At 41.8% G+C, this 26,741-nt stretch overlaps 2 protein-coding genes across 2 annotated transcripts in view; one reads left to right on the forward strand and one right to left on the reverse strand.

The window, feature by feature from the left end:
• Ryr3 (ryanodine receptor 3) overlaps window positions 1-18,970 on the forward strand; it is a 465,461-nt gene extending 446,491 nt beyond the window's left edge. Inside the window, 14 exon segments of the mRNA XM_035447052.1 lie at window positions 324-495; window positions 1,393-1,479; window positions 2,620-2,820; window positions 5,588-5,718; window positions 9,392-9,434; window positions 9,851-9,978; window positions 10,328-10,388; window positions 10,753-10,899; window positions 12,650-12,784; window positions 14,118-14,274; window positions 15,042-15,106; window positions 15,478-15,578; window positions 17,212-17,263; window positions 18,124-18,970. Of these exon segments, the coding sequence (XP_035302943.1) occupies window positions 324-495; window positions 1,393-1,479; window positions 2,620-2,820; window positions 5,588-5,718; window positions 9,392-9,434; window positions 9,851-9,978; window positions 10,328-10,388; window positions 10,753-10,899; window positions 12,650-12,784; window positions 14,118-14,274; window positions 15,042-15,106; window positions 15,478-15,578; window positions 17,212-17,263; window positions 18,124-18,219 (1,576 nt within the window). The 3' untranslated portion in view covers window positions 18,220-18,970.
• A 296-nt stretch (window positions 18,971-19,266) lies between these two features.
• The window catches only part of Aven (apoptosis and caspase activation inhibitor), a 135,187-nt gene continuing 127,712 nt past the window's right edge, over window positions 19,267-26,741 (reverse strand). Inside the window, exons 4-7 of the mRNA XM_027420892.1 lie at window positions 25,332-25,402; window positions 22,419-22,514; window positions 20,288-20,603; window positions 19,267-19,571 (exon numbers count right to left, since the gene is read on the reverse strand). Coding sequence (XP_027276693.1) covers window positions 19,456-19,571; window positions 20,288-20,603; window positions 22,419-22,514; window positions 25,332-25,402 — 599 coding nt within the window. The 3' untranslated portion in view covers window positions 19,267-19,455. The remainder of the gene's footprint in view (window positions 19,572-20,287; window positions 20,604-22,418; window positions 22,515-25,331; window positions 25,403-26,741) is intronic.

Below are 26,741 nucleotides of genomic sequence, written 5' to 3' on the forward strand. Positions count from 1 at the left end.
TGACTGTTGTCAGGGGGCAGGGTCTGTCTCTTAAAGAGGTAGAGCCGATCAGCTTCAAAGCCTGAACCTTTCAGGTACCATTGCTAATCCTAAGAAGGCTTACTTAGTAAGGAAAAAACATTTTGAAAGGGGAAAAGAAAGAGTTGTTAAGTGTAATCCCCAAACAGCACAAACTCATATTGTATCCAGTGTACACACTGAATCATCAAAATGGTCACTAGTCATTAAATATGGATTTCATGCCCAGGGAGTGGGTTGATCCTTAAGGGCCAAGTTTGGCCTGCCTTTCTCCTGCATGCTGAGTCAGCATCTCACCCCTGCAGCATGGAAGACAGAGAAAAGGAAGACAAATTCAAGGAGGAGGGACAAGCTGAGTACCTGTGGGCAGAAGTGACAGTGAAGAAGACACGGCGGCGTGGTCAGAAGGCTGACAAGCCAGAAGCCTTCATGGCCAATTTCTTCAAAGGGTTGGAAATCTATCAGACTAAGCTACTGGTGAGCTCTCTGACCCTTGTCCCTTCCTTCTAGAGGCACTAGCCTGGTAGACCTCAGAGAGCTGGCCACTGATTTGTGTCACTTTTCCTTAGACATGCTTCCTCCACTTCCTCATTCCCATTCTTCTCTTTTTTGTTCATCTTCCTCTTTCTTTTGTGTTGAAGGAAATGGGGGGCTTACCTGGACACCACACCCAAGCATTTGCACGGGGACTTAGCTGATTCTGGTCCAACAATTCAGTAGATCAATCAATAAAGAATAAAGTCTCCTGTATTGGGTTATGTTGCTCAATTAGCCCCCAAACATCGTTACTGTAGGTACAAGTAAGCTTCAGTATAGTGTGTAATGTTCTTTTTCTAACCAGTTGCCCCCTGGGATTCACTTGCTGCTCCCCCAGGACTACACTTTAGCTGGCACCATCAGTGTCGAATTCTCCCCAGCTGCTGTAGGTTCATCCTCGGTGTGCTGGATTTTCCTGGGAGGATGGCAGTGAGGAGAATGGTACACTCTGAGAAAGTGGATGAAGGTGGTTTCTAGGATCATGACTCAGAAAGGGATAAAAACTCTGGGCCACAGTCTGGCTGCATTGTGTACAGGGGAGGGGACTGCTTGACTCTCTGCTGATGGCATGTTGAGAGATGTGGTTTACTAGGATACAATTCAAGCTGAGGTTCTTTTGGACATTCTCTTAAGCCATTTTTAGATAATGCACATTTCTGGTTCCCCTCAAACAATTTGTGCCTGTGCTAACAAGGCCAAGGCTTCCCTAGAAGAGTGGGAACTGAGGCATAGATACCCCTGTAAACCTCCACCCAGGACACATCTTCCAGTGTCAGACAGGGCAGTTCCCCTTCCTACCCTTGGCTCTTCTACTTCTGCTTATCCTTTTCTTTTCAGCACTACCTGGCCAGGAATTTCTACAACCTGAGGTTCCTTGCTCTGTTTGTAGCCTTCGCTATCAACTTCATCCTGCTTTTTTATAAGGTGATACTTTGTTGTGGGGTTATTTGCAAAATATACAACAGACTAAGCATGTCCTTCGTGGGGAAAAACTATAACCAAAACTGTTACTCTTACTTGGAACAAAAATTTAATGTGCAAGGAAATTTCTAAGACACTGACTTCTAAAAAAATGTACAGTGTTTAGCAATGGGAGGAATGCCGACAAGAGAAGCAAATTAGGAAACTGTTTCAACTGTTTGGATTCCTATTTGATTTAATCTCCAAATATTGAGTATACCCTGTATGCTAGATGCCATGACAGCAACTATGGGCCATTTTGAAATAAATAATGAATACAGTTCTTTCCTCAAGGAACAGGCTAATCATAGGACCCATCAGTGTTGACACAAATGAGAAACCCATCATGAAAAAAGAATTAGTAAGCATTAGGAACAAAGGGTCCCCTCACCATAATTGAAGGCTCTGAACATGGATGAATGGGTATTGCATGTTGTATGTAAATGGTTGTTAATGAATTAAAGAATGGTCCTAGATTCTTGACATATCTGCTACTCTCCCACCCCCCAGCAATCCAATTTATTACAAAGCAGTGTTTTTTCTACATCAACCTTCAGTTTAACAAATTATGGACTTTGGATGCCCAGAGAGGAAAAGTGGTAATCTATAGTAAGGTGTGTGTAGTTGGTTTAAATATAATGAGGGGAATCCATCCATCCAGGTGGAGACAGTCAGCAGGCATTTGAAACTACAGGAGAGCTTGAGAGGCATAGAACTGAGAGTCATTTGTAGAAACAGAAGGGGAAGCCATGAATAAGAGGGAGAATGGGAACTACAGAATGTGTATGAATTGTACTTGAGCTCCACATGGGCCTGTTGCTGCCTTCTCCTTCACCACAGGACTACAACACAGATAATAAAAGGCCCATACTTTGTTTGCTTTCTTTTCGATAGGATTTGTCTCTACCTAATTCTTATTTGCAGCTATTACAAACACTGCTATTACAAAAACTTACTCTTATCAGTAAGTTACCTAAAGGGCCCATTTACTCAGCAGCTAACGGTGGGTTGGTAACATTGCATGTATTAATAACATAAGCTCTATAGGGAGAGCCCAGTGACCGAGGCTCCTTCTGATAGATATGGGTGTGTGTGTTGGGTCAGGTCACCGAAGAACCTTTAGAGGAAGAGACAGAGGATGTTGCAAACCTGTGGAACTCCTTTAATGATGACGACGAGGAAGAAGCGATGGTATTCTTTGTTCTTCAGGAGAGCACGGGATATATGGCACCAACACTGCGCGCCCTGGCCATTGTCCACACCATCATCTCTCTGGTCTGTGTAGTGGGCTATTACTGCCTGAAGGTGAGCATTCTAGCCATCTGTCACTCTAGGCTTTTCTGACTTCTTCAGGAAGGTGTGTCCTTTTTGAGTTCCACCAGCTCTTTTTTCTCTAAGGTGCTAGAAGAGCAAGGCTGGTGGGGCAGTCCAAGTGCTGTCATTCAGGAGCTACTTACAACTACAGGCTCTCAGTCACCAACTTGATGCTTTTAAATGAAAATCTGTGAAGTGAGCTATAGACAATCTTGCTGTAGAAGCACTTCAGGCACCTCTTAGTATCAGAGTCAGTAGGCTAAGGCACAAATGAAATTAGCCATGAGAGCTTCTTGTGGTCTGTGAGTTGCTCTTGGGTTTTTATAAAAAAAAGTACCTTTCCATTAGGTGTAGCCATTTGAGACCCAAGATGGATCTCAGTGGTGTATTCCTGTTTCAGTTATCTACATAACAAACCACTCCAGAGTTTGGTGTGAAGAACCAACATTTTCTCTCTCAGTCCTGCAGACTGACAGGACACAGTCAGTCATTCCTCTGCTCCATGTGAAAGGACTGTGTCTGCAGCCTTTTGAAATCTCAAGTAGGTGAGAATGTTGAAGATGGAGAGGTCCTGTGTCTGGGGTCTTAGCAGGGGAATGGCTAGGAAGGGAGTCTCAGCTGGAGCAATGGGAGTCCATCTCCCCTCTCTCCATGGAGACACAGAGCATCCCTCACCACATAGCCTTTCCATGCAGTCTCTGCAATAGGATGGACTTCATATATGGATGACTTAGAATTTCTCTCAGGAACACAGAAGTGGAAAATGCTAGCCCCCTCTTAAGAATCAGACCTGGAATTAGCCACATTGTCAGTGTCATTTCCAGCACCCTCTTTTGGTTAAAGCAAGTCACATGATGGCCCAGATTCACAGTTGCATTTGTAGGTTGCTCAAGTCATGAACCAGGAAACATCAGGGCCATCTTTAGACACTACTGCAGGTACATCAATCTTCAATCACTGAGTTTTGTGTTCTGTGTTCATTTCTATCTCTAGACCATGATTGTATTTTACTTTTCTTGTTGCTGTAAAAACACTTGTCTTATTGTGGATCACAGTTTGAGGCTACAGTCCATTATGGTGGGGAAGGTATGGCCTAAGAGATGGTCTAAGCTGTGGTAGCAGGAAGGTGAGGCAGCTGGTTACACTACATTCACAGAAAAGAGCAGATGTTGGTGATCACTTTCTCCTTTTTATTCAGTCTAGGACCCGAACCCATGGGATAGTGTCATCTATTTTCAGGTTGTATCTTTCCTTATCAGTTAAACCTCTCTTGAAACTCCTTTACAGACAGGCCTTGAGGTGTCTCCTTGTGATGTTAAGTCTTGTCACGTTTATGATAAAGCTTAACTATCACACCAATTTTTATTACATTTTCCCCTTTAACTTGTTCTGTAGGCAGCATCCTCAACTATACACTAAGTTATCTTCTTGGAAAGAATCTAAGAAATTTATCCTATCTTTGCTTCCCTTTCTTTTACTGGTGAAACAGCATCATGTGAGAACTCCATCTTCCCTCCCAGAGAGAATATGTCCTTCCCTGCTGTACTGAGTCTGCGACTGTAACTATTAAAGTATGGACTCTGTTTGGAGCCAGGCTGTCTAGATTGAAGTCATAACTGTTGTGCCATGTGACCTTCCTAGTGCTGTTTCTACATCAATAAAATGAGTATTAAAATAATAACTGACATTCCAGGAAAATGAATTCATATGTTCAAAAATACCCAGAACGTGGGCAACAGTAAACCCAGCAGCGTGTTTGCTGTTTCTGGATCTGAAATCCAAGAGCTTGTGGGATAAGGTGCAGGAAGATATACTGTTGACATGTAGAAGATATAATGGATTAAAATTCGAAAGATGTACAAACACCTTGGACAAAGCAGAATACTTGGAGTCCCAGATATCAGTAGTGGACTACATCTTGGCTTTCACATCATTTTCTAGAGTCTTCTAAACAGACAGCAGAGAAGCTTCAGTTCTGTTTCCCTGCCCACATCATCCATGAGCCAGCAGCAGCTACTGATTCCTCATGGTGTGTCATGCCTAATATTAATCTCTCTACCACCTTTCTGTCATTGGTCTTCAGTATGTCTGCTGTTTTGGGGGGTGGCGAAGGACAAAGGGGCAAGAAGCTTTTACAAATAATTCTTGCCCTTTTGTCTCAGAAATAGCAAAGCGTAACTGATATGAATTTAATGACTTTTGAGGAAAAAAATTAAAACATAGTTTAGAAATTAAAGTCCCAAAGATGTCACCAAGTAATTAGAGGCATCCTAAATGAATGAGATACCTAGGCAGTGGATAAATGATTATTATTTATTTTGCTAGAAGAGGTCTGGCTATTCTGACTTCTCATTTCCTGGGATTTCAATGGCATTTTCTGACCTCTCTAAATCTATCCCATTAGTTAAGATAATTGGATTGGTTCTAATTGTGTTGATCTCTGGTTTGTGTTTGTTGTTGTTGTTGTTGTTGTTGTTTTTCAAGACAGAGTTTCTTCTGTGGCTTTGGAGGCTGTCCTGGAACTAGCTATTGTAGACCAGGCTGGTCTCGAACTCAGAGATCCACATGCACTAGGCATGCAAATGGTACACAGACATACATGCATGTATTTAATATGTACATATATACATTAAAATATGCAGTAAATCAAAGTATAAAGGGTTACTGCCATTACGCAGGAAGGTTGATTGGTGGTGGGTCCTGGGAGAAGGTGCATTAGGCACAAACCTCTAGGTAATGAGTGTCTTCTCATTTGTAGGTCCCTTTGGTGGTATTCAAAAGGGAGAAAGAAATTGCCAGGAAGCTAGAGTTTGATGGTCTATATATCACTGAACAGCCATCTGAAGATGACATCAAGGGGCAGTGGGACCGTTTGGTAATCAACACACCGTAAGTGCCCTTCCCTCCAACTTATAAAAGTGTCTTTGTTATCACCATGGGCAGATGGCATGCTCTGATGCCAATACATTCACAACTATGAAAATTGTATGAGAAAGTGAGAGTAAAGAAATAAAAGTAAACATACAAGCAAAGGCAACCATGCTAAAACTTTTAGTTGTTTCAATTAAGATATACATATTAGATAGGATCCTGATTCCAGGGGAATTACTCCCTATTCAAAGATGATTAAGGAACACTGAGAGGCAGGTCTATAAAGGTACAAGCAAACTAATCAAGTCTCTCTGAAGGGAAGGCTTTGGGAGAAATAAACAATAAAAACCTAACCTCTGTCCTGGCCTGCAGATTCCTGTCCATCTCCTCATATAAGGAGAAACAACAAAAGCGTTTTAAGTGAATTTTTCTCATCTCTTGCCATTAAATTACAGGCATTTTGGGTAACATTAAGTAATTTAGTGCTTTGAGAAATGTTTTGTCTGATTATCCAGGACATGTAAGTCTAGGACAATGCGATACAGTGTGAAAGTGCTAGGAAAAAAAAAAAAAGGCCATTCTGTTTCTAGAACTTACCTGAGACACTGAGAACAATGTACTACAGTGTTCCAAGGAGACTGGCCAGTGTTGTTTATTTGCGAACAGGGAAATCCATAAACAAGTAGAGCAACTGTTGTAAGAGCTGACTTTTTTTTCCTACAGAAAGAGCATCATGGGATAAGACAATTCTGTCAGTAGCTTCTTTCCTCACTTAACCACATATCACGTATAGATGCCTTTTCTCTTCTGAAAGTTTAGTTACAAACAAATTTAAATGAAAGAGTGTTGTAACTCAACACATATATATTATCAAATCAGGGTGATCAGCATTATTATTATTATTATGTATTAAAATATCACTTCTGGTGCTGAGACATTTATGACTTCTCTAGTTATTTTGAATTGATAATTAGTTGTTGTCAGGCTATATTTGTCCTATTGTGCTACATAGAATTACTGGGTCTTGATACCTATTATCTCCTCTGAGGTTTCCTGTTTTTATATTGTGAGGTAGACATACACATGGACCTATAAAATATGCATTTAATAGAAACAAGCCAGAGATTGAAACTGGAATATTGTTGATAGTTCAAAAGCCCTGTGTTATCCTCCCAGTAATGTTCCCACAACCCAACTAACATATATTCTATAATATCCATTACTGGTTAATGATAGTTATCCTTAAGTAGTTATTAGTGCTGTTACTTATGGAGTCATTATCTTGCTTTAACTTACATTTTAACCAGTTCCTTGTACCTAAATACATTACTTCACTTTAAATATTCCAAACTCTGTACTTGGGATTGTTATATTACGTGAGTTATACTGATAGAGAATCTTTTATTCATCATTATTTTGTTTGTTTCTGGTCATCGGTGAACTCACCTATGTTGACAGGTTGTTTTCAAAACTGTAACGTTTTCCATGTAAGTGTATTTACAAGTAAGTCTTGGTCCATTTTCCTGACAGTAGATATTTCAACTGATTCTGGTTCCTGCTATTACAAACAAGACTACCATAAAATCCCTGTGTTTATGCACAAGTGAAAGAGCTTTTCCCTCTGAAGGGAATTTGCTCAAGAGTAAGGTATGGGAAATGCACTATCCAGAGACTTTCTGTTTCTCTACCTGTCTGCCAGCACTTGTTAGTGTCAGGTGATTTTGGTGATCTGGTAGGTGTGTAAAGGCACCCCATTGTACATTGGCCAAGGATTAGGGATGCTCTCTCAGCCTGAATACATGGGGGAGGGCCTAGGCCCTGCCCAGACTTTGGGGAACCCCCATGGAGGGCCTCATCCTCCCTGGGGAGCAGAGGGGAGGGATTGACATGTGAAGCAAGCTTGTTTCTAATTTGAACTAATAAAAAATTAAAAAAATAAAAAGAGGCTAAAGATTTAAGCATATTCATGAATTTTCTTCTGCAAGTCTGTTATCTAGCCCCTATTTTAAAGAAAATAACCAAGTTAAAAAAAAAATGTATGTTCTACCTTCAAGGAACTTCTTGACCTCAGCCCTAGTGAGGGGACAAGACACTCAAAATATGAGACCAAGATAAGATCATGTCCACAAAACAGTCTTACACATAGCACTTTAACATTTACTGTGGAATTCTACTTGGAACAAAACAGGACCAAGAGACCAAGGTGTATGCTGGAGAACAATTGTATATAAGAGGGCAGGAAGCTGGTCATGGTAACCCACATGTATAATCCCAGTACTTACAAGCAGAGAGGAAGATCACTTTAAGTTTGAACCTAGCCTTGTGTGTGTGATGAGTTCTATGTCAGCCAGGGCTATGTAATAAAACCTTTTCTAAAAAAAAGAGCCAAGAACAAAATGGGGGGAGGGGGATGTCAATGGCTTGATTTTTATTCCTGTAGACTCTAAATCAAATAGCAATGCACCCAGAAGAGAGTAAAAATAGTTTTCATCTTATATGTCTATTGGCAGTTTATTCCATAATACCAGCAATTGTTTTTAATTGGAAATTAGATGATTAAGATGAATAAACAATTTGAACAGCAACCAAAACAAATCTGTGAGGAAATTTTTACCATCAAGACTGCCACACTTTTGGAAGAGGAAGCTTTCTTATCATAAACTAGTGGTCTTCATAGATTTGGGGACTGCTCTGTGACCCAAACTCAAAAAGAATGACTCAGATAAAGGAAAGAATGACTCAGATAAAGGAAAACAAAGTAAAAATGCACAAAGCAAGGGTTGGTTCTGCTCCAAAGGCAGTCCTATGTGAAACCCTCCCAGGGTTTGGCTAGAAGCAACACATTTTAAACATTTTTGCTAATATCTCCAAGAATGGCAAGGGTTTTTTGTTTGTTTGTTTGTTTGTTTAACAAGAAGAAAAAACTTGGAATGGAACTAGAGAAAATGCTAAGGCTGGGATGTCATGGAACAAAATACCACCTTTAGAAGACAGGGATCTAAGTCCTATAAGGAAGTAGGTACCACAGGAGTAAATGGTGATGAAAAGAGAGTAGAGGATCATGGGGCCAATAAAAACCCTGTCTAAATAACCTGTTACTTCTGGTTGGCAAACTGATGTAAGAGAGCTTGTCTATGTATCCCAGTATATTCCACACCATTCCATCTCCCCAGTCACTGACATTCGAGGCATGGGAAGCATACATTTCCTCCTGGGTGTATATTGGGATCCAGGTAAATGGGTCAAGAAACAGCTGGATTTGTGTCCCTGAAGGAACAGCAGATGGTGATGCAGGAAGCCCACTGGGCCTATGGTAATGAGACTTGTCCAGGAGCATGACACCAGGAGAGGGGTGAGGGGAGTGTGCAACACAGGATTGGTTTTCAAAACAGAAATCCAAGAACATATGCTTCTTTCTAGTGTGTCATCATGACTCCTTGTTCTTAAGCATAATTTTGAGATAAAAACTGCAGAGTGTCTTTCCAAATGCCTCAGTGTTGTCACAAAGCAGTAGAACTGTAAGGCAGGAGCTCTGGGAGGACTCTGAACATCACTCACAGCCTGAGTTCTTCAGTGATCAGGACAGAAATCCGAGAGATCACAGATCCAGACACTCAAACTGGAAAGTTTCTTGATGTATTTGCCTTGAACTTAACAATTATGAACCCGTCCTTTTCATCTTCGTTTTCAGATCTTTTCCTAACAACTACTGGGACAAGTTTGTGAAGAGAAAGGTATGTCTTGTCTGGGGGGAGTGTGAGTTGTCTACTCTGCATGTACTAACATGAGTACACATGATGCTGAGCTTAGGATGGTATGTGAAGGAGAATCAGTTGCATATGTGTGCTTCCTGCTTTGCTCTCCCACCTATCTGCCTTCAGCACCTGCACACAACCCATGCTGCTTTCTCTACGTTAGTTAGGTTTTCCTTTCTCTCCAAAGAGTCGCTAACTTCAAAAGAAGTTTCCACTTAATTGTGGAAACTTTAGTTTTGTCTAGGGGTAACTTTTCCTTTTCCGGACAGTTTTGAGTGGTATCTTGTTTAACCCTTTGTAAAAGCCCAGAGCATAGAAAAACTCCACAGACACCCCACAGCTGGAGACTAGTTGGGAGGTGGTGTGTAGCTCACCCAACCATTTCTCTGCTTCAGGTGATCAACAAGTATGGAGATCTCTATGGAGCAGAGCGCATTGCTGAACTCCTGGGTTTGGACAAAAATGCCCTTGACTTTAGCCCGGTAGAAGAGATCAAAGCAGAGGCGGCATCTCTGGTGTCATGGTACAGATCTGAGAAGTTTTAAGTCCAAGTGGCAAATAAATTCTTTGTTTTCCACTCCTCTCCAGTGAGCTAGAGGGGGAATTACAAGCATGTCTTTTGTTTTCTTACAAATTGGGAAAGGACTGCTTTAAAGGGTTTCGTGGCCAATCAATTCTTATACCCCAAAGAGCCCAAAAACTAAGGTTTCCAGGTGCATGATTCAACCCATTCTTCATCTCTGAGAAATCTATAAAATTGAAAAAGAGTTGAAGCTCTGTTTATGTTACTAACCCTAAGAAATGTTCCCTTTTATTAAGCACTTACTAACATTGACATTTATATATGTTATGAAATTATTGTTCCTCTTTAGGCTAAGTTCCATCGACATGAAGTACCATATTTGGAAGCTGGGGGTGGTTTTCACTGACAACGTAAGTATAGTACCAGAAAAAAAAAAAAAAAAAAAAAAAAAAAAAAAAAAAAAAAAAAAAAAAAACAAGATCTCGTGCCCCAAATCAGGGGATCTTGTTGGACTCCACAGGGAATAAGGAAGTCCTGAAGTTTCTCAGACAGCATCCCTGGGTAATCATAGAGCAGGAGCCTGAGAGGTGCTGGGGAGAAAACTGCATTGTACAATAGTGTAACATGAATGGGGCTCTGTTAGAAGACCTTGGGGCAACTTACAGCACCCATGCCCCTTTTCTTCATGCTGTTCCTTAAAATGAGGGGAATAAAGTTTAATGGCCCATCATATCACGAATGCCTAAAAATTTTCCAATTTTCTCCCATTTCCAGTCATTTCTCTATCTTGCCTGGTACACAACCATGTCTGTCCTGGGCCACTACAACAACTTCTTCTTCGCTGCTCATCTGTTGGATATTGCAATGGGCTTTAAGACCTTGAGGACGATCTTGTCATCTGTAACTCACAATGGCAAACAGGTATTGGGTTTATGCTGATTTGGAACATAATGCATAGAAAAGAAAAAAAAAGCAGTGTGATGGTGTAGGTCAGGAAGGAATTTATCATATTGTGTAATACTCCTTTCTTGACCAAACACTTGAACTAGAAGCAGTCATTTTTTTCAAAACCATAGCCTGTTGAAGATAGAACATTAAAGTTAGGATCAACTAGGAGAATAAGGGTGGGCTAAGAAGAACAGTGGGAATATCAGAATCACTTTGGGTACCTTTTATGGACCTACCCTTTCCTCCATGGGCCTTATTTACCTCAAGGCACTTCTGACATGTGTTTCCAATAATTAAGTTAATAGGTATACTTTTAATATATACTTACATATATATACATAATGTGCAAATCTACATGGCTAAACAAAGAATTGACTTTGACCATATGCAGAAGATTGGATACAACAATGACTATAGTCATATTAAAAGCCTCTAATGAAGTACAGTTAAATATGTATGCAACATACTCCATTGTACTTCTAAACCTGTGTATGGGACAGGCAACAAAGTTAAAACATGCCAAGCTTATGCCATGTCAGGTACTGAGTCTTACAACTACCTTATAAGGGAGATGCCAATCTCAAAAGAATTCAGGCTAAGAGGCTGTGCCGCCCCTAAGACTACACAGCTGGTATGTGGCAGGGCTTAGGCCTAACAATCCCTTTGCTTTCTTTTGGTATGAGGCCCTAGTTCTCTCTTTCCTAGAAAGCACTTCCTATGAGTTCTATTCCCCAAGATATGAGTAACTTCATCCCTCAAAAGGCCAATAGTATTAAATTTTGTTGCTTCCTTTAGCATCTGTGCCTACTCTCCTGTGTACAGTTCAAAAGCAAAAGATCTCCATTGTCTTCCCTCCAACCAGCGCCTAGTCCCCACTGGAACGGGCACAGAGGCAGGTCTCTTGGCCTCCTCATGCAAACTGCTGAATCCCTGGCCTCCTTACATAGCACTGAAGTAAACATGTGCTGTGACAGTCCCATGGTGGGCCTGAGTAGACTTCTTGGCTCAACCACTGTAATATTTACAATAACGTCAAAGCTGTGGTGATTATGCAGGTTATGGCTGTGATATAATATAGCCTAGGGACAGCCACCTAGTTTTCTCAGTAGCAGCTTTAGAGAAGCATTGGGAAACAAGTAGCTCTGTAAACACATTAGAAAACCCTTCACTTGGATTCACAAGTACATTCGCCCTTCAACTACGTTCAAAGCAAATAGCAGATTGGTGACTAACTGGTGGAAATCTATGGCTTTGAGCTCTTGAAGCTGGAAGTGTAACATGAAAGTGTTCACTGGCGTGGTCTCCACTAAGGTTTCTCTCCTTGTATGTGCACAACTATGCTCTGGTTGCCACTACCCACAACTGTCCCTCCAGGTGTATGTGGTTTATGTCATCTGGCTCCCAATCTCTTTTTATAATGACATGAATGAGATTGGATTGAGGATCACCCTTACAGCCTCATTATAACTTAATCTCTCTAAACACTGACTCCAAATAGTCACATCCTGAGGCACTAGTGGTCAGGAGTCCACACATCTATTACAGGGAGGTCACAGTTCAGCCTGAACATTCCCCCTATGATCTCTTCTTTCCTGTTAAGCCTGGTCAGCCTGTTCTCTATCACTACTCAAAGCGCATCACTGTCTCTCTTACTGGTGGGGGTCCCCTGAGTCTTTCAGGGTTGAAAGATCTCTCCTCTGTATCCCTGTTTTCTCATCCCTAGCTGGTTCTGACTGTGGGCCTCCTGGCTGTTGTTGTTTACCTCTATACTGTGGTGGCTTTCAACTTCTTCCGCAAGTTCTATAACAAAAGTGAAGATGACGATGAGCCGGATATGAAATGTGATGACATGATGACAGTGAGTACCCATTAGTCATGGTCACACAGCCTCTTTGGAAGAGCCACAGGGGTGATTGGCAAAACAAACATCTGTGGCATTTGAGCAGAAGAGACTAGGTGTCCTGGGGAAGATGGAGGTGATGGTAACAGATGCCATTACACTGTGGGAGCCAAGGGGTACCAGCACTTCTCTCACTTTGGGATGAGGATTAGACCCAACACTAGTGAGCACATCTGAATTTCATGACAGTAAAGCTTTGGTTTTCATCTATGAAAATTGGGAGTGAAGTTCTTTATTTTAGCCATCCACCAAGCTTCTTTCAAACCAAAGGCTAAGGAGCATGGCACAGCAAGATAGGAAGGGGTGTCTGTCAGGTATGGGAGGCCCCTGATAGGCTCTAGTGGGATGAAAGGCACAGCTGGGGGTAACATACTATAGAGGGAAAGCTATGCTAGGTAAAGGTTTTTGAGCATTTCTCTATAAACAGGTAATGCTATCTTGGGACAAGGACCTCACAAGACTAGCACCTGGCTTCAGGCTGCTCCTTGCTTTGGATTTGCCCTTTCTCTGTGAGCCTAAGCTGTCTGGTGAGGTGAAAGGATAAGGGTCCCTGGCTAAACGAGGCAGTGCTCAGATGAGTACAAACATATGTGCCAAAGAAAGTCGATTGCCAGTTGAGAATGTTAAATGTTCCTTGTCCAAATTCTTAGGACCATAAGTGCTTCAGATTGGGGAATATCAGCATATACTCTCTTAAAAAGTGGGACCAAGATCAAAACATGAAATTCATCAGCTACCCCTATATTTTAAACCCAAAGTCTGAAAGCAATTTTACAGACCTGTATTTAGAATGCTTGTATTTTGACCATGACCCATTGCATGAGGTCAGGTGTTAAATTTTTGACCTGAGGAGGTGTCATGACAGAATTTGACCAGTTTTATCTTTTAAAACATTCTGATTTCTGATTAGGGATGCTCAACCCACACTTAAGAATTTATGGAAATCCTTGGCAAATATACAGGGATAAAGAAGTAGAAAGAGCCTAAAAACTAGGCTGGCACTCTTGAAATTCAGCAAGACAAAGCTGATAGCTGGCATATGCCATACCACCAGGCCTTAACAACCTTTTGTTTTATGCATTACAATTCAAAGTAAATTTTCAAAAACATGAGACTCTTTCCATCCTGGTAGACAGCAAGCTGGGTGCAGTGGACAGCAGAGGCCAGCATTACTGAAGAAGGTCTCTGCTCCCAGTTCAGAATTGTCATGGTTAGATCTGTAGTGTGAAATGACCATGCTCCTAGAAAGCTGTGCACCTTTCACCTGAACTGCCACCGCCATCTTCCCTAGTGCTACCTCTTCCACATGTATGTGGGAGTGAGAGCGGGTGGAGGCATTGGTGATGAAATCGAAGACCCCGCTGGTGACCCTTATGAAATTTATCGAATCGTCTTTGACATTACCTTCTTCTTCTTTGTCATTGTCATCTTGCTGGCCATCATTCAAGGTATGGTTGTCTATTATAGTACATAGGAGCTGAAGTATATAAATCTAGTTTGTTTTGCTTTTCTACATCCATCAAGTGATTGCTTTATAAAGTTTTCTCCTAATTCTAACTTGTCATTTTAACAACTCATATTGCATATACAGAGCCAAAGAGCCACCCCAAAAAATCCCAAGAAAGTTGGGAACATGCATAGAGTACTCCTCACTCTCTATCTTCATCCCTTCTGCTTCCTAGATGCCTCCTGTGGCTTGCCTTGCCCTTGTCTTTGTCCTCCCATGCAGAGGTGGGGAAGCAGGAGACAAAGAAGCTATAAAAATATGACATTACTTATTGTTTTTCAGAGAAGATAGGAAGGCACTGATATTTTAGTCAACACCTTGGTAGGAACCGAAGAAAGAAAGATGATGAATTTAGTTTGAGTCATGCTGAAACGTGGTTCTGGCGTTTAAGTGTTAGTACTCAACAAAGACAATGAGAGAAGATGTTGATCAAAGACACTGGGAACACATTGATCGATCAGTATCTGGGGGATCAGGAGAAGAAAGAGTTAGGAGAAATAATTGTATGTCAGCACTGAAGTCCAGGAAGAGAAGAAATGAGAACTGGTTAGCCAGGACCATGTACTTGAAAACACAGCTCTTTCCCTCTTTAATTTTGCTCAGCTTGATAAGTCACTTTTTTGACAAATCAGAATGGCTTCTGCCACTTCTCCCCTAAGACCATGATGCAGATGAAGGTACTTTGTCCTTTGTTATTAAAAAACCCAGGTCTGATTATTGATGCTTTTGGAGAGCTGAGAGACCAGCAGGAACAAGTGCGTGAAGACATGGAGGTACCATTCTTTCTATGTATTTCAACCCCACACCACAGACAGGGCTATTAATTAGGGCCATCCTCCTAAAAGGTTTGCTTTCCATGCCTGTCATCTCGATTCCTCTGTACCAATCAATATACCAGCCCTGGGCACTAATACTCTGTGTGCTACACCCTCCCATGCGTGCACACTGCTGCCTCCTGTCTCATAACCGGAGGGAACAGCATCGTCAGGTAGGAAGGTGAGACTGTGAGTAAATAGATGCCTAATAGTCCAAAGCATTGAACAGAAAGCAGCTTTCCTTGTCCCCAATTCAAATGACTGTCATCGGTTTTCCTTTCTCCACTGCTATGCATACTAATGCCTTTTCTATTCTTTTGTTTTTATAGACTAAATGCTTCATCTGTGGCATTGGCAATGACTACTTTGACACAACCCCTCATGGTTTTGAAACACATACGCTGCAAGAGCACAACCTAGCCAATTACCTGTAAGTAGTCTTGGTTAAGGATGTCTTTTGTCTTTGGGACAAAACAAAACAACTGTTACAAAGTTCAGTCTATTCATGCCTTTCTCCCTTTCTGTTTAGAAGAGGTAGACATCATCAGTAAAGGAGACAGTGTAGTTCCCTCTATGCTCTTCATTGGGAACAACGGTCAACAGTTCCATTGCCTAGGCAGCCCCTTCTTCTCAACAACACCTATCTCCCACCATTTCTCTTTACATCCTTAGGAGCATCCGCCTTTACCTCCAGGCTTACTGCCTCCACCTTTTCTCTTTCTGTCCTCCATGAACACCTTACCAAAAGGTCGCCTTCTCCCTCACTATGTCACAAAATGGGGTTGTATCAAGTAGGGGCAGTCAGATTCATGCTGATGGCCAGTTTTTAAACATTCTATCTGCATTGCAGCTTCCATTAAATCCTATAAAGGTGGGGATATTCTGGGGAGTGTTTAATGTTAGCCATTGCACCATTGCAAACAAAAATATTTCACTTTTCTTAGGGTCAAGCATTCACTCAAGTCATTTGAGCCTATTCGGTACCACTTATGGGCTATATCAATTGTATGACCTGAGATTATTCAGACTCCAGGAAGTGTGATTTCCAAGGGGGAAAATTAGCTACTTTCTGAACTTCCTCTTTCTGCACTTTAAGTTTGAGTTTCTTTTTAAATAACCAACATCCTTTCCCCAGCATCATGTGTATGTATCATGGCCATTACTCATTGGAAGGGCTTTCAGTCAAGATACAGAAGTTGAGCTCATAGTCCTGTGGCAGGCAGCACCAGGGAATGATAGACTAGGGGAAATTAGACATCTAAGTTGGGATTCCCTCCCATGACACCCTGGAATACTCTATGTGGTGATCTGCCAGCTAAAAAAATGTGCCAGGAGAAGAATGTTTCACTGGCCCAACTCTTCAGTATGATGGAATAGGAAATTCTCAATTTCAGTAGAGGGAAAGGAAGAAGCTATCAGAGCCATTTGTGTGTGCCAGGAACTACGATAAAATACAGTACTACCCTGTGAGAACTCAAGGTTTGGGGTTCAGACTCTGCTAGCATGCAAGAGATTTTCTCTTCCTTTACCAGTATCATATTTTTGTTTCCTAAAGGGCATCAGACTGGTTTTTCTAGAAACCATCCCTCGAGTTGTATAATATGAACTGAGAGTGCAGCTCCCTGGACCACTTGTGTATCACAGATAGACTGAAATCTCTGATACAAATCATTTAGCACAAGTGAAACCACACTTGTTGCTCTTGCAGAAGACCCAGGTTCAGTTCCCAGCACCCACCCAGGCACCTCACAAAAACCTGTAACTCTATTTCCAGGATATCTAATACTCTCTTCTGGCACTTGTAGACACACATATATAAATAATTTTTTGTTTGTTTGGCTTTAGTTTTGGGGGTATGGGGTGGTTTTCAAGACAGGGTCTCTCTACATACCTCTGGCTTTTCTGGTACTTGTTCTATAGACCAAGCTAGCCTCAAACTCAGAGGTTCACCTGCCTCTGTCTCCCAAGTGCTAGGATTAAAGACAACTACCACCACAAACACTAGTTTTAGTTAGTTAATTAGGTTTTTTTTTTTTAACTTAAAAACCTCTATCTTTCCCCAGATTCTTTCTGATGTATCTGATTAACAAGGATGAAACAGAACACACAGGTCAGGTAAGAAGCAAACTTCTTTTAACTAAAAACTAGATCTTTCTTTTACTATGTCTTGAAATTGAGTAGTTCACTATGGGATATCTGAGGCCATTAGTCTCTTAGATGCATTTTTTTTATCACCTTTTTTGTTACTTAAAAAGAAGTGAGAATTCTATGGTGACTTCAGTCTATTCCCTAAGTTCCCCTGGGTAATCCTTCCCAACAAACACTGACATTTTCCAGACCATTGTGTTTACTGCTTCAGTATAAAATAGCTAGAGGTGGGAGGACAGTAGAGAGAAAAAGACAACGAGAAATGGAGTGGGTGGCTGTAACAAAGAGCAGGAGATTCAGAGTAAGACAGTGGGAGAGACAGCACAAGAAAGAACGGCCTTGTATGTGGGTGACAACAGGAATGTGGAGGTGTGCTGAGAGGATGAGTGAGTAGCTGTGTCAAGTAACTCTGTGACTAACTATGAAAAAGAAAGGTGGAGAACACAGGAAGAAAAGCCTAGTTACTCAAAATTCAAACGTCAATGGGTAGGAAAACTTTATAGCTCAAACACGTGGGTTCTGATCGGACCTCAGGTAGATGAAATGTCCCCTCAAACCTGCATTCTTTAGCCCCCCAGTGACAACTGGCATGGGATTGAATGGCTAGAAGGGGCAGAGGTCGGGTTTTCCTCCTCCCCTTCACCATGATGGGAAGATGCAGCTTCTTGCTCACAAAACCAAGCGGGCTGGGAGAGGGAGAGCATGCCTATGTGGCCTTGCATCAATTCCCAGGAGCTTCCTAAATGAAATCACTAAGAGCAAAAACAAAATGGGTTTAGCTTACTGTGGTTTCAATACAAGGTACCCTTTGTTTAACAATGTTTCAGGAATCTTACGTGTGGAAGATGTACCAGGAAAGGTGCTGGGACTTCTTCCCAGCTGGTGACTGCTTTCGCAAGCAATACGAAGATCAGCTCGGGTAAATCAGAGTTCAAGAGGAGCCATGATTCTGGACAGCCACCTTCTAATCAACAGAATCCTTCCTTGACACCACATTAAAAAAAAAAATCTGTATTTGGAAATTGATTTGGCATTTGTGGCCAATGGACTAAGGATGGCAAACTGCCAAGGACTCCACCTGACTGCTCGCAGGGCTCCCAGTTCTAAGAGCAACTAGTTTCTTTGAATGGTTCAGAGAAATAGGAAGTCTTGAACACCTAAATATCATGCAAGAGGACCCCTGCCAGGGACCGATGGGCAGAACTACACAAAATCATGTTCAACTCATGTTAACTGAGATCTAATTTTCCCATGGTACTTGCTAGTGACTGTATCCAGAATCAGCTTGAAAAGCTTTAAGCAGCTAAAGAAATAGAAAACAAACACTTTGTCGAAACTGAAATATCGATTAAGTGCCTTAAAAATCTCTTTAGATATAGCTATGCAAGTTTTTTATGTTTGTGTTCCCGAAGGACAACTCCATTAAACAGCTGTGCTGATCCTCTGTCTTACTTTATGAAACTGCAATTGAAGGGTTATTCACTTAATTTCTTCGGTAACAGCTTCTCAACTGCTGTTATTTGAAGAAAGGCACTGTACTGAAATTTCAGAAAAATCTCAATCTTATACCAAACCTGAGTGATGCTTTATGGTCCCGTGTAAGTAGTGGAGCTGCCATGTTTTAGGTCAATCTCCTCCAATAAAATGAAGTGCCCACTGCAATAAAGTAACACATGCCAGTTCATGGTTTGGCCTTTTGTCATGTACCACTTCCAGTTACCCTACAGCAACCTGGCTGACTGCTGGAGTCAGGGACATGAGACAAGCATCCCATGGGCTTCATGCAAAAAGGAAATGTCCATAGACCAGAGGGTGTTTGTTTGACCAACTGCATGCCTTGTTCCTTGTGTATATATATTCTCTTAATTAGGGCCGTTATTCTGTAATGTCCTCAGGAAGGAGAATGAAAACATAGCTTGGACATCCCCTGTCCTTTAGCAGGTGACTAAGCCAGATAACAGAAACAAAGCCCCAAGGAAGCCTCATACATGTATTCAGATGCCATCAAAAAACAGAGGTAGGCATTGGCTGCTATAAGCATAAATAACAGTATAGGTTAGCATGGGGTATTCAGGTAAACTAGCCCATCCTTACTTAGAAGGCAACCAAAATTTGCTTCAGGCACATTTTCCCCCTTGATCCCCTCCTCGATCCCCTCCTCAGGAAATCATGCTGTCCAGCCAGTCTTCCAGGTCTTCCTCAGTGACATTTTTGGATGTGCTTGTCTGTTCAGGTTCCACATTTTTCTCTCCAGTCATAGATGGCTTTTCAGGAACTATGGAAATAAAATCAACATTAGCCACCTCACATCAATTACACTGATGAGGGTTAAGGCTTCCTTGGGGTTTGCTTGAGGACATATGCCAGCCCAAATTACTACTTTCTCCCTAACAAGCAAATTCTCATTATTGTCATCTCCTAAGCTACCTTCCATAGTATCTAAAGAAAATAAGTAAAGTTACAGGTTTGCTCTTCTACTGAAGATGAATTTCACTGCTCACTAGTGTTGTAGAGTTTAACACAAAGACCAACAGCATAGCTCTGTGTTCCTTTTCATTTTGAGGTAATCCTGAAATATGACTCGAGTACTGTATATGAAAATTATCTTAAGCCCTATTGCATCAGAAGGGCTACCATCTCACAAAATATTTACAAGTTAGAAACATCCTTTTGCTTTAAACAAATCAGTTTCCAGCCTGCTCAGTCGATTAAAAGGCCGTCTACTGAAAGGCTTTTATGGCAGTTCAATTTGCAGCTCTAGCTTTAATACTACACCTGGGCTGGTTGCCACTTTGGAAGCCTGAGATATTGAGTAAGAGAAACCGTCAGAAAGGTCAGCTCCGGGGAAGCTGTGATTTGCCCAGGGGAAGAGATGCTTGGGACACGGCTGAATTAATGGCAGACACAGGGAGGTATGTGTAGGTGATGGGGTAGGGCTATTCCCATAAAAACACCAGAACTGAGAAGATGGATGGGAAATGAAAGCCATACCTGTTTCCTCCTGGGCCACCTGCTGATCTCTGTCTGGCTCCTGGTCCTGAGACATCTGGTCTGGGCAGATTCTGTCTTCCTCTGTCATGGGTGCATCTAAATGCAGCAACATGTCCAGTTCATCTTCCAGATGGTCTGCCACTGACTGTGGTGGGAAGGGGGCTTTCTGCAAACCCTCTGGAGGGCTTTGTCTTAAGCTGTCTTTGCCAGCAGCAGATCTGAGCTCGGAGATTGGCCCCCTTAACTGCATGCCCAGCTCTTTGCCATCATCGTTTCTCCTTGGTTTCACCTGAGGAAGTTCTAAAGGAATTGTGGTCTGAAAAGGAAGCATGATGTCAGAATTGAGTAGAGTCCTCATGTCTGCTTCTGCACAAGAAGTTAAGGAAGCCACACAATCCTGTAGGTAGGAACCGTGATTCAGGCAGCCCACACAGTACCCCCCAGCCTCACTGCAGCACTCTTGCTGATCCACCCAGGGTGATTGAAGCAACTTGGTGGAAACCTCACAGGGCTGTGCCTCCTGCTCTACTCCCCTCTATTATGTGCTAACTAGCTCAGAGGTGGGATTAAAAGCTCACATCTTCCTATCCATGGCCTGAAAGCTAACTGTACCACATGTCTATTTAATTGATACTTAAAGTTATAATGAAGAAGGACCTATCTGTAAAAGTTACTAAGAAATAATTAGCCAAGTAGACCTGTTCACCATGCTTGGATGCAGGAACTGGAAGGGGCAGGATCATTTGCCAAGAACAAAAGAACTCAACTGTAGTTTGAATATAAAATGTCAAATGTGAAGAAAAACAGACTATTTGGCTACATTTATAGAAAATTCAAAACCAGGTAAAACTATAGTAATAGAAGCCAGGGTAATGGCTGTCTTGGGGGCAGATGGGGACTCAAGGTATGTGTGGTGGCCTCAGAGGAGCTAACACTGTTCTGACTCTTGCTGTTGATGCTGATTTCAGTTACACACACTTATCTGTACATTCTTCTCTATCTATGCTATGCTTTGAAGATTTCCCATATGACTGTGACAGGTCTTGGTCTAAGGTTGAGAAACCTTCTTTTGAGGTAAGGCTACAGGGATGGCAGAGGCCCACAATGCACAGGATAGAAAGTATGCCCAATAGCAACTGGCACCTACTTTCTTAAAGACCCAGATTGTTGGTAACTCCTCAGAATTTCTTCAGAAGTTTACTCCAGCATGGCCTTATAAGCATAGACTAGACCAATGTCCCGCACTTTAGCTGTACAGAGTGAAGCCAGGGTAAGGCCCTCTATGCTAACCCTAAAACCACTTCATGGACCTCTATAAGAACCTGGACGTTGCTTTCCTTATTTTTAACTTCCTAGGTAACATTAATGAGTGTAGTTGAGAACAGACCTGAAGACTATGAATGTCAGTGTGTGTATGTCTGAACTAGTGTTTCTCACTGGAGACAGCTTTTCTCACGTGACAGCTTTCTTACGATGGCTCCCCTACTCTGCCTTTGTACAAGAGCACACACAGACAAGCCATGAATACACACTCCAACAACTCATCCTTCCCATCCACCAGCACAGTATTTACCATCATCATTTTTATTGATTCGGACCTGCTTGGGTCATCATTTTTCATTGCAGCGCAAGTGTTCTTATACCCCAGACCTCACTGACCCTTTGTTTCCTGAGGAAAGCCAGTCCTAGTCACACTATGATACATCAGGTTCATTACTACCAGCTCTTATGGCACCCTGTAATTCACATAATTTTTCAGTTCTATGCATCTGTATATTTACTTCATTAAACTGATTAGTATCAATATTTTCCAGTAGAGCTCAGGGAAGGAGGAACCACATTCACCTGCTCACCACTGTGTCCCTAGTGCCAACTCAGAGACTGGCACCTGCATATTTTGTGGTAGCAGCCAGACTTTAGTCTTTTTGCATTCAATTCTATAATATTTGATCCATATATCATATATAAGACATAACAGTACATTCAAACAACTGTTTTGTTTACAAGGTGATACCTCAATGAGTCCCTCAGCTAATGACGAGAAAAGCTCAGGCTGAAACACCCTGCAGACCACATTCTTCCCTCTGGCCCTTCCTCAGCCCAACCCAGCCAGTAGACAGACTGATTTTACCTGGATCAACTCCGAAGCAACGTTAAGCCGGACTGAGAGGGGCAGCTGTTGAAGGGCTCGAACCAGTGACTCACTATCCACATAGAGTGCTGAATTCTAGATGGATTTGTGGGGGGGGGGGGATAAAATAACTAAGTCATTCATTGGAGTTACTTTTGTCTGGGAGTTCATGAATAAATCACATTTAATGAGCTTTAATGTGTCTCTACCAAACAGTGAGCCCGTAGCTCGCTCACTCACAGACTCAGTTAGGCAGTGATCACCACATCAAGCTGAAAACTGGGAGAAAACTAGCATTTTAATGAAATCTGACCAGAAATTCCCCCCTAAACTCAGACTGCCAATCCTAGGCAGAAGACAGAAGAGATGGTTAGGTGGTGACATGGGGTTGCCAGGGGTTGCCAGGGGTCGCCAAAGGAGCTGGTGGGTTAGCTCTGCTTCTCTTCAACATAGAAAACAGCAGCTTCCTCTCTCCAGCCAGGTGCGCTGAGTGTGGTGGTAGCACTAAAAGCTTCCTTTGACCCTTTCCATGCAGGAATGAAGTTACATTCTTGCACTGTTGTCTCAAACCAAGAATCCAGCTAAGTCCACAGCCAAACCAGTGACTGATTATCTACTCTCCTATTAGTACCTTGTGGGTGTTCTGGTGACTCAAGGGAAGCTAAAACTTAAAAGGTGATCATAATAACTTCTAATATAAACAGCATCCACCACCAATGTTGGACACAGACTTTCATAGGCCCATCCAGGAACATGTCTTCTCCCATAATTACTGACTTCACACAGGCAAAAAGCCAGAGATCCCCTAGCTTAATATCTCTATTGTAGGAGCACCTCAAGTTGATAGGTTTATAATTCTGATATGATCAGAGATGGAAACACAGTTCCTGGCACCTCAAAAGCAGAGCTTGCTACAAAAAGCCCACGTTAATCCCTAGTCCATAAAACAGCGGTGCATGGGGATCTATCTGAGTAAGTGATCTGGTTATCCCCCCCTTCTAAAGCCATCCTGAAACAGCTAGATCTTTGGTAAGCACAATGACAATGCTAAATGGTATCCTTTGCTCTAGAAAAGAAACTTATCTCTAAATTAGGTAACATATTTAAGAAATAAAACCCCAATTAAAAATGCAGGAAGTGGTAGTCAGCTCAGTGGGTAAAGGGTCTGCCACACAAGCATAGACCTGAGTTGGGCTCCCTAACACCCATGTAAAACTCTGAGCATGGCAGCACATGTCTGTAATTCCAGTCTGATGGGAAGTAGGAGAAAAGACATATGGATCCCAGGGGCTGAAGACCAGTCAGTCTAACCAAAATGGCAAGTTCAGGGCCAATAAGAGATCATGTCTCAAAACGTAAGGTCAAGTGCCCAGCCTCAATTGACAGGTCTACAATGCAATGACTACAACTAAAACTCAGGAAACATCACTCAATCCACTCTCCCCACCCCGTGTGTGTGTGTGTGTGTGTGTGTGTGTGTGTGTGTGTGTGTGTGTGTGTGTGTGTGTTGGGGCGGTGCCTGTATGTGGGTGTGTGCATGCGTGCCTGCCTGTGTCTGTGTCTGTGTCTGTGTCTGGGTGTGTCTCTGTGTGTGAAGACTGTTAAGAACCAGAAGACCAGAATAGGATGTCTGTGGCTAAATAGTGTCTTCCAAACATGACAGGAATTCTGTGCCCATTAATTCTCAACAATATAGTTGTCTAAAGAAGACTCAAATGATGACATAGCCGTTGGCATGCCAACATAGATAGTGGATCTCAAAAGGTCCATACCATTCCTAGATGAAGAGCCAGACTCAATCAATGGCTACTGAGAGAATCAGTCTTCTCTGGAGACAAACTCCCAGCAGGCTATCTAATGCCAAGTGCTCAGCCCTCACATAGAAGCAACACTAAATGGACTCAGAAGGGTGTGTGTGTGTGTAAATCAGTAACATCATTAAAAGGTCATAATGTGACAGGGAATGGAGTCAGAGGAGGAGTTGGAGGAACAGAAAAATAATATAAATATATAGTATTCATGTATGAAATTCTCAAAAAAATTAAAAGTAAGGTCAAGTTTGACACAGGAAGACACCTGACATCAATTTCTGGCTTACACACACACACACACACACACACACACACACACACACCACAGAGAGAGAGAGAGAGAGAGAGAGAGAGAGAGAGAGAGAGAGAGAGAGAGGAGAAGAGAGGGAGGGAGGGAGGGAGGGAGGGAGGGAGGGAGGGAGGGAGGGATGCACTCGCATCCCACCATAAGAGAATGTCAGAAAAACCAGGCACATAGTGGCACAGGCCTATAATCTCAACATTTGGTAGACAGTCATAGGAGGGCCATGAGTTTGAGGTCAGGCTGGAAAACATAGTGAAATCCTTTCTCATAGATCTTTGGGGTGGGGGCAGAATTCAATACCTAATCCATTCCTTACTCATGAACACAGCAATGACCTTGACTAAAACTACATTATGAACAGCCTTTGTGGTTTAAAGACTAACTGAAGGCCTTCGATGACTCCTGTTTTTATTTCACACATTTATCTTACTAAACAAAGGTTAATAAAGGTAAACGGTTAAGGAAGGTCTATGAGGGGTGGAGAAGAAGGTTGGCAAAAAGAAACAGAAGAAAAATGAAAAACAAATAGCAAAGTAATCCATTGCCTTAAAAGCATCACTATTAACTTTCAACTTCACAGCTCAACCTGTGAGACATTCACAGATGGCCAAATGAACTCAAGCTTGAAGGACCTTATCAACTAGGTCCCTGTACATGTTCTCTCCAGAACAGGTAGCTGAGAACAAAATACATATGGATGAGAGCTCTTTTCTACGGGATTCATATCTGCAATAATGGAAAAGTGCAGGGCCTCGGCCTTGAGAAGAAAAACCTACATTCAAGCCGCACTTGTCTTACCTGCTTTGGACATGAAGTTTCACCATCCCATTCTTTCTCCTCAGCAAATCGGAACTGTGAAAAGGAATCCCCTAGGAACAGAAAAAACATATATGCATATGATATACATACATATATATAATTTTATATATACACACACATATATAATTTTACACAGAAGATACCCAGTTTCTCTGTTTCCATTTTAGAGCACAAGTGACATTGTGAACAGTTAACCTTCCCAAATACAGCAACACCAACCTGTAAGTCCTGGATCCAGTGCACGCATCTGGGCACTAGAAAATGCTGTTGACAGCATTGGGTTTTCACTCAATAAAGCACCATTCCACATGTCAAAGGACAACCAAACAGGCCTGCAAACATGGCCATTTACCCATATCTAATCTATTTCCATCTTTTCTGCTCAGCGTATAAAAAAAAAGTTTATATTTATGACTCAGGCAGAAAGGGGAAGATGAGGCTGAAGGAAAGTATCTCTGGGTTGACCTACATACAATGTTAACAGCCTATCTCTTTGAGAAGTTATAACTGTATCTTAATAACCTCCATTGTCACTCCAAACTTCACGTATTCAGAACGTTAAATGCAGACTGAGCATCAGACCACTGTGTGAACCACAGAATACCACTCTGAGTTTTGGAGGAAAGCAAGCAATGATGTATAATGGTAACATAAGCAAGCATTGACAATGATCCTGGCAGCAAGCTCTATGCTCTGCCACAAGGCTTGCTTTGCACATGCATATGCATCTGAGACTTGGAATTAATACTTCATTTACACATGAACAATTCACTCTCTGGCTTTCACGAGGATCTATAATTTGGTCCCTCTTCATTTACTTTCTATCTCCCCAAGCAGCCTGTTCTTTGCGTTTTCATGTATACACTTAAATGTTCTATGTCATCTTATTCTTGTCCTGAAGACCCAAGTGCTTCTTGCCCTTCATCTCCTACCTGTATCTTAAAACTCCAGGACAAGCCACTTCTTGCCTGTGTGTTCCCATCCCAGTAATATAACCATGGGGTTTATTCTTTTTTTTTCCAATTAACAGAGTGGGGGGAATTTAAAAAGGAAGAGACAGACATTGGTAAAAAGTAGAACCTTTCTCTACATCCACAAGTCTAAATTATATGATCATGGAATAGCATATGGCAAGATCAAATACAAGACAAAGGACCAAAAGTGGGAAAGAATCAATACAGTTAGTTGTTGGTAAACCATCTTGATACTCACAATTCTTAAAATGAATAAAGTCTTATGTATCCATATATACATGCATCTATTGTGATTCTCCATGCTTACTGTGTAAATGCCTGTGCAACATCGTTTTTACCCACATTACTTTTTATCAGGAGAAATGAAACTACAGAGTTAGAATACAGGAAAGAATTACAAACTAACACAAATCTA

The sequence above is a fragment of the Cricetulus griseus genome, chromosome 6 (genome assembly GCF_003668045.3).
Source record: "Cricetulus griseus strain 17A/GY chromosome 6, alternate assembly CriGri-PICRH-1.0, whole genome shotgun sequence".
Taxonomy (NCBI): Eukaryota; Metazoa; Chordata; class Mammalia; order Rodentia; family Cricetidae; genus Cricetulus; species Cricetulus griseus.